Source organism: Pleurodeles waltl, chromosome 3_1 (genome assembly GCF_031143425.1).
Source record: "Pleurodeles waltl isolate 20211129_DDA chromosome 3_1, aPleWal1.hap1.20221129, whole genome shotgun sequence".
NCBI lineage: Eukaryota > Metazoa > Chordata > Amphibia > Caudata > Salamandridae > Pleurodeles > Pleurodeles waltl.
This window is the reverse complement of record NC_090440.1, coordinates 670,115,719-670,121,718: the sequence shown is the minus strand read 5'-3', so window position 1 is coordinate 670,121,718 and position 6,000 is coordinate 670,115,719. Positions and strand designations below refer to the sequence as shown.

Here is a 6,000-nt window from a genome sequence, read left to right as displayed (position 1 = left end):
GGCACCGCGACGGCAGTGACGCCACCTCCGGAGCTCACCGCGAGGATCACGACGCCCTGCAAATCCAAGGTACTGTTTGCGGTCTTCCCGACACCGGAGCTGGCCCACAACACCGCGGCCTGCCTGAACTGTTGGTTTTGTTGATCACGACACCGTGATAGCCCCAGGTGGAGCTATCGACTTCAAGGAACTGTAGTTTTGCGTAAATCTTGCATAATTCATATTTTTCTTACTGTATCTTGGATTCTTATCGTATTTGGTCTTGTTTTATATAGATAAATATTGGCTATTTTTCTAAAACTGGTGTGGTGTCCTTTTGTAGTGTTTTCACTTATTACTGTGTGTTATGTGAAAATGCTTTACACAATGCTTCTGAGATAAACCTGACTGCTCGTGCCAAGCTACCAAGGGGTTGAGCAGGGGTTATCTAAGCGGGTATCTCCCTTATCCTAACTAGAGTGAGGGTCCCTACTTGGACAGGGTGCAAACCGACTGCCAACTAGAGACCCCATTTCTAACACCCATGATAAGACAGACGTTACCAACACACGTGTTCACAGAATTGTAGGGCATGAACGTGGGAGGCTTTACTAAATAAAGCATTAACATCACTGGCATAGTTATCATTAATTAGTGCAGCGGGTGCAGCGGCCCACGGAGTGCACTCCACCTCAGGTATAGTCGTCTGAGGTTAATGGGGGGCACGTGCATAACTTGCATTAGGTGGTATGGCGCTAATACTAGTCCACTGGTTTTCTTCACTAAAAGATGATTCTAAAAAATAGCCAGCGAGGATCTATACTGATGAGCGGGATGTGAGATATGACGGTATCATTATAGTGTGTGGAAAGCAGCGTGCCAGGCGTCGTTCAGAGCACTAGTGACGTAGAATGGAAATCCCCCGAATTTAAGCACACTTCTGACTCTGCTCTGCCTGAGCCAACAGGGTTGCTTCGAGTCTGTCATACTTCATTTAAGTGCATTATTCGCAGATAACTCTGAAATGCTGTAATGTATTATAATTATAAAGGGTTTCTCCCTGCCGTAAATTCTTGTAATCTCTGGTACCTAATTTGTAAAGAATAAATGCCGGTGCCCATGCTCTTCTCCGGCAGTGCTATTAATAATCGGCGCGCAGAATATCAGTGCTGCTCAGTGTGGAATTCACCTCACGCCTCTTTAATCACTACTAGACGCTGCTACCGCTTTATCTCACTCTTACGGTCCCTATTTTCTCCCTTTATGTCCCTTTTTTCCATCTTTCTCTTCCTCCTTCTTTCCGTTTGTGCGTTTTTCTCTCTATTACTCGCGGTCACTGTCGGATGAGGAATAATTAGTGCCGGACCCGCAAAATCAGCAACCACCAGCTCAAATTAAGTACTCCTCTGACTAAAAATACTAATTTGACATTGTTTACGTGCAATTTACTCAACCCCGATTCACGCTCTTTTGTTTCAAGAGCTTCGTTTAAGCTGTTGAACAGCGCATAGCGTTGTATATTTCTGAATGAATGTTTTATGCACCACAGCTAAACCATACATAAAAAAAAAAATCCAAACTTGGAAGCAAGACATGAAGGAAGCTAAGTGGTACAATGGTTTTCTCTGGAGAACTATTTCACCCTGAGGGGGTCTGCCGTGAGCTCCCAGTGGGAGCTGTTGCCTCCTGTCGGGGAACGCCTTTCTGCAAGAAGATCTTGTTCCGTAAGAAAGTTATTATCGCTGGAATATATATTGTCTCATAAGGGTAACGTCTAAATAGCCTGCGGAAGATACTTATCCCAAAAGCAACGGTGTGGTCTCTGATATTGTGCCAGACCGGGCCAGCGCGCAGGTGGCTTGTTGTTTCAGCCCCGCGCCCACCAGGTGGCGCTGGTGAGCCGAGCCTGTAGCGCCTGCAGTCCTTGCTCCAGCGAAGTGTCCTGGGGTTGGTCCGGCGGCAGAGCCGGGAGCGGCACAAGGAGTGTGGCTAGAGGATGCAAGGGGGTCTCTCCTGTCCCAGAGAGGCTGTCCGGAATCCCCTGCTCCTTGCTGTCTGCCCGGGGTAACCTGCTGTCTACTGCCCACTCGGGACCTTCTGCCAACCTAGAGACTGCGGAGGGCAGGAGCCCTCTCTCTCCAGCCCAGGGAAGGAGCGTGCCGGGAGGGCTCACTCTCCACGGGACTTTAATCTTCGTAAGAGGGGTCACTCTGAAACTGACGGAGGAAGGTATCAGCGTAATCAAGAGAGGCCTCGCGACATGTCGCGACTACCTTGACTACACCGTCACTACAGGTGACTGCCATCACCCCGCGCCCACTCGCGGCAGAGATCGCCCCCGACGTCCAGTGGAGCACTCATCACCCACCCGAGCCACAGGGCGCGGAGACCCCCACCTGCAGAAGAGGACTCACAGAAGAGACCCACGTGCCCACCTCGAGAGGGCCCACAGTGCGAATGAAACTCTCCCGTGGAACCAGCCGAGCCCCAGACTTGATGTGTATGGTGCAGTGACTGTAGCTGACAGCTGACGGACCACACAAAGGGGGAACCCCATCGCCACCCAGCTGAACCCCTCACCAGCTAGATTCCTACACAGGCTCCCATTGCGCAGCAGACAGTACGGGACACCGACCCTGTAGTTGTTCTTGGGTTCATTGGGAGCCCCCGACTTGTTTCCTTCCACAGTCGGCGCTGGGCTGTAGCGGGGCCGCGGCAGGGGCGGTACAGGGGGGCCTCTTCATGGCACGGCTCCGTCGGCAGAGCTAGGGCAGGAGCCATGGAAGTGGTGGATGAGACGGAGGCCCTCCAACGCTTCTTCGAAGGTAAGGCGGCCACACCTGAAGCCAGGGTGGGGTGTTGGGGCAGGTTACAGGTCTGTCAGCGCACCCTATCCCCACAGGTCACCCACAGTTTGTAAGTCATTTATTTTTCTGTTAACAAACCAAAACATTCGGATTTACAGAGTTCAGGATCCTGCAGTGACTCACACTAATGACCAAGAACAATGCAGGCTGTCAAGCAGTCCTTATATACGCCTTTAGCACCAGAGGCTAACTGTTCCAAGTGAGACAACCAGTAAATAAAGGCATATAAGCACTACATCCCTTTTCTAAGTGTTTTTAGAGCACTAACACCTCACCTTACAGCCGTTTCAGAAATCTACACAGCCTCAGATGGACGCTTTTGAGGCCAGTCCTTCCCTCTTCTCTCTTGAGCATGCAGCAGATATCACACTGGGCCCTGTAGTTATTGGGGAGATCTGGAGAAGTGAGCCCCCTTCCAGGGTAGAGCTGCTGGATAGCCCTGCGGATGTGTTGTTTCTGTATGGGCTTGCCCCCTGCTTCTTGAGGGTGCCCTGTTGAAAACTCCAGAGACGTTCTTGCATAGTGCAGTTTCCACTACCTTCATCCATGCAGAGATGCTCTCCAGAGGTTCATGTATGTGATCTAAAGCATTCCAGACATAGGCCAAACCGTTTAAGCCTATGTTTAGTCTCTGTGCACTTTGATGGCCTGGTGTCTTCATTTCGTGATGCACTTGTATGTGCATACTTTGAAGGTCCTGCCTTTGTGTACTTGGATGGTCGTGCCTTTATCCATGCAAAATAGTCCGACTTCCTTGTACTTTGATGGTCCTCTTTTACTGTGCCTGATAGTCTTTCTTCTATGCGCTTTGGTGGTCTTGTCTCTGAATATTTTGATATTCTTGTGCACTTTGATGGTCTTGTCCTTTTCTGTTCTGATGGTCATGTCATGTGTACTTGGATTTCCTTGCCTCAGCGTGCTTTCATTGTCTTACTTTGTTTTACTTTGATGGTCTTGCCTCCTTGGAAGTACAATAATCTGGCCTCTTTGCACTTCCATAGTCGTGCCTCTGTGTACCTTTAATGTATTACCTCTTTGCACTTTGTTGGCCTAGTTTCCTTGCATACATGTAGTCTTACTGCCTTGCAGTTAGATGGTCTTGACTCTGTGTAGATAGTTGGTCTTACCTTTATGTACTTTTACGGTCTTTTCTCCTTGTATTGTGATGGTCTTGATCCTGTGTACTCTGGTGGGCTTGACAATGTCAACGTTGATGCTCTTGCCTCAGTGTATGTTTAACAGTCTGGTCTCCTTACACATTGATGGTGCTGGCTTTGTCTACCTTGATAGTCTTGCGCATCTGAACTTTGTAAGGTCCTTACTAATTGATTTGTATGTCTGAGATACATGTGACACACTTTCTAACTTTCACTTTCTGTTAATGCCTTCTCGACCTTAAAACTGCTGAAGGACACTTTCTTTTTAGTCGAAAACTAAAAATCATCCTCTTCCCTTCTAGCATCACAAATGTATTGAGTCAAAATAATGTCTTCAGTTCGGAGTGGCCACCTGTAGTAATTGGTGGTAATTTTAAGTGACGGTAACATAACATAACATAATTTGTTGCACTGCCGGGTAAAGCACATTTCTTGCTGTTCGCTTTGTAACCAGTAATTACCCAATGCTCTAGACAACTGCAGCTCTTAACATGACGACTTTCTACGATATTATTGTGAGTTTCCACCATGTCTTTTACATTTTTTGCATAGGTGCTCTCGTTCCTTCTCTGTTTACCACAGAACAGATGTGGAAGACATGCCTCATGTGTGACCCACAGATGAAACCACTCTAACCTGAGCAACAGTCCGATCATGAGACTGTTGCAGCATTTGAAGACAGCATAGCAGCAGTTCACAGGGATTGCTGCTATGCGCCCTATGCCCCAACATTCCAATGCTCTCCTCTTCCTCCCCTGTTTTAATTAGAACATCCTGCCCTCAGTGCTGGGGATGTTCCAACAGGATAATCGTGTTTCCCCCTCGTTGAGACCCAGTGCGTGCTCTTGAGCCTGTAACTCGCAGAGTAGCCATGTATGACCAACATCGACCTAAATCTCAGATGAAACTCTACCAGTACCGTCTGATGGTGTTTTGAAAAATCCTATAAACAGGTCTTGTTTTCTAGAAGTCTCCAGAATACCAGTACTGTATGTATTTATTTATGGGTGCCAAGATCCAGCTGAATTTCGGATTCCCTACCGGGCTATGCTGTCCCACAACCTCTGAAAAAAATAGACAGGGAAAATAGTTTAAAAAACTGAAGTTGTTGTAAAGGTGATTCGTTGGAACGGTGAGAAGTTGATGCAACTGGTGCTGTTGGTTTGGTTGTTGTCCCACAAGAGAGTGTGGTATGTTTTTTTTTTTTTTTTTTTTTTGCTTTTGCGGTGCAATAAGGGGAGTAGTGTTGTGTATTTCTTTCTAAATTAGCAAATGTATACGTTTGTGTAATATTACTCTCTTAGTGGGAGCGTGGCCGCCATGTTTATACACCGCCGTAGTTACCAAGGAAGAAGCACGTAGCTCCCACTTTCACTGCGCTGATTGGACATACTCCAGTGCCTTGCACTGGGGCTTGCAGTGCAGTGTTTAAATCAAACAAATATAGGCAATCAGTGTGTGGTGAGCAGTTTTAGTCCGCAGTCCCTGTAAGAAGGCGCAGTCTGATTAGTCGCAAGGGTGGGCCCCTCCACGCGGAGCAACAACTTTGATCCACAATCTACACCTGGCACATCAATGGCCAGGTGTCCTCGGTGATGAGTAGGCCTATTAAGATGTCCAACTTCTACCCCAACCTTGCTCTGCATTTGTAGCACAGTTCTGCTAGTCACTGGGATCTCACAAGCTGCCTTGAGGCAGGAGATGGTGCTGCCCCCCTCAGCATTGTAGTGCCTTCACTCGAAGTTCAGCAGTGCAAGGGCCCACTGCAGGGCACCGCCCAGTCACAGCTCGCAGTGGCTCTAGATATGACTGCGCTGAAGCAAAATCCCACTCTACTGAAATACATAGGGCCTGATTCACAAAGACCATTTCTGTGACTTACTGTTTTTTGGGCCATCAGCTCTGTAATAAGAGTGAGATCTTACACTAGTGAAACACGCAGGGGCTCAGTGCGCACAAACACTGGATCTGTGGATTGAAACGTTCACTGGATCACA

The 6,000-nt window shown here is 48.0% G+C and overlaps 1 protein-coding gene across 1 annotated transcript in view; it reads left to right on the top strand.

The window, feature by feature from the left end:
* Nucleotides 1–1,939: 1,939 nt before the first annotated feature.
* Nucleotides 1,940–6,000, top strand: part of MYRF (myelin regulatory factor) — a 385,038-nt gene continuing 380,977 nt past the window's right edge. Inside the window, exon 1 of the mRNA XM_069223234.1 lies at nucleotides 1,940–2,804. Within this exon, the coding sequence (XP_069079335.1) occupies nucleotides 2,759–2,804 (46 nt within the window). The 5' untranslated portion in view covers nucleotides 1,940–2,758. The remainder of the gene's footprint in view (nucleotides 2,805–6,000) is intronic.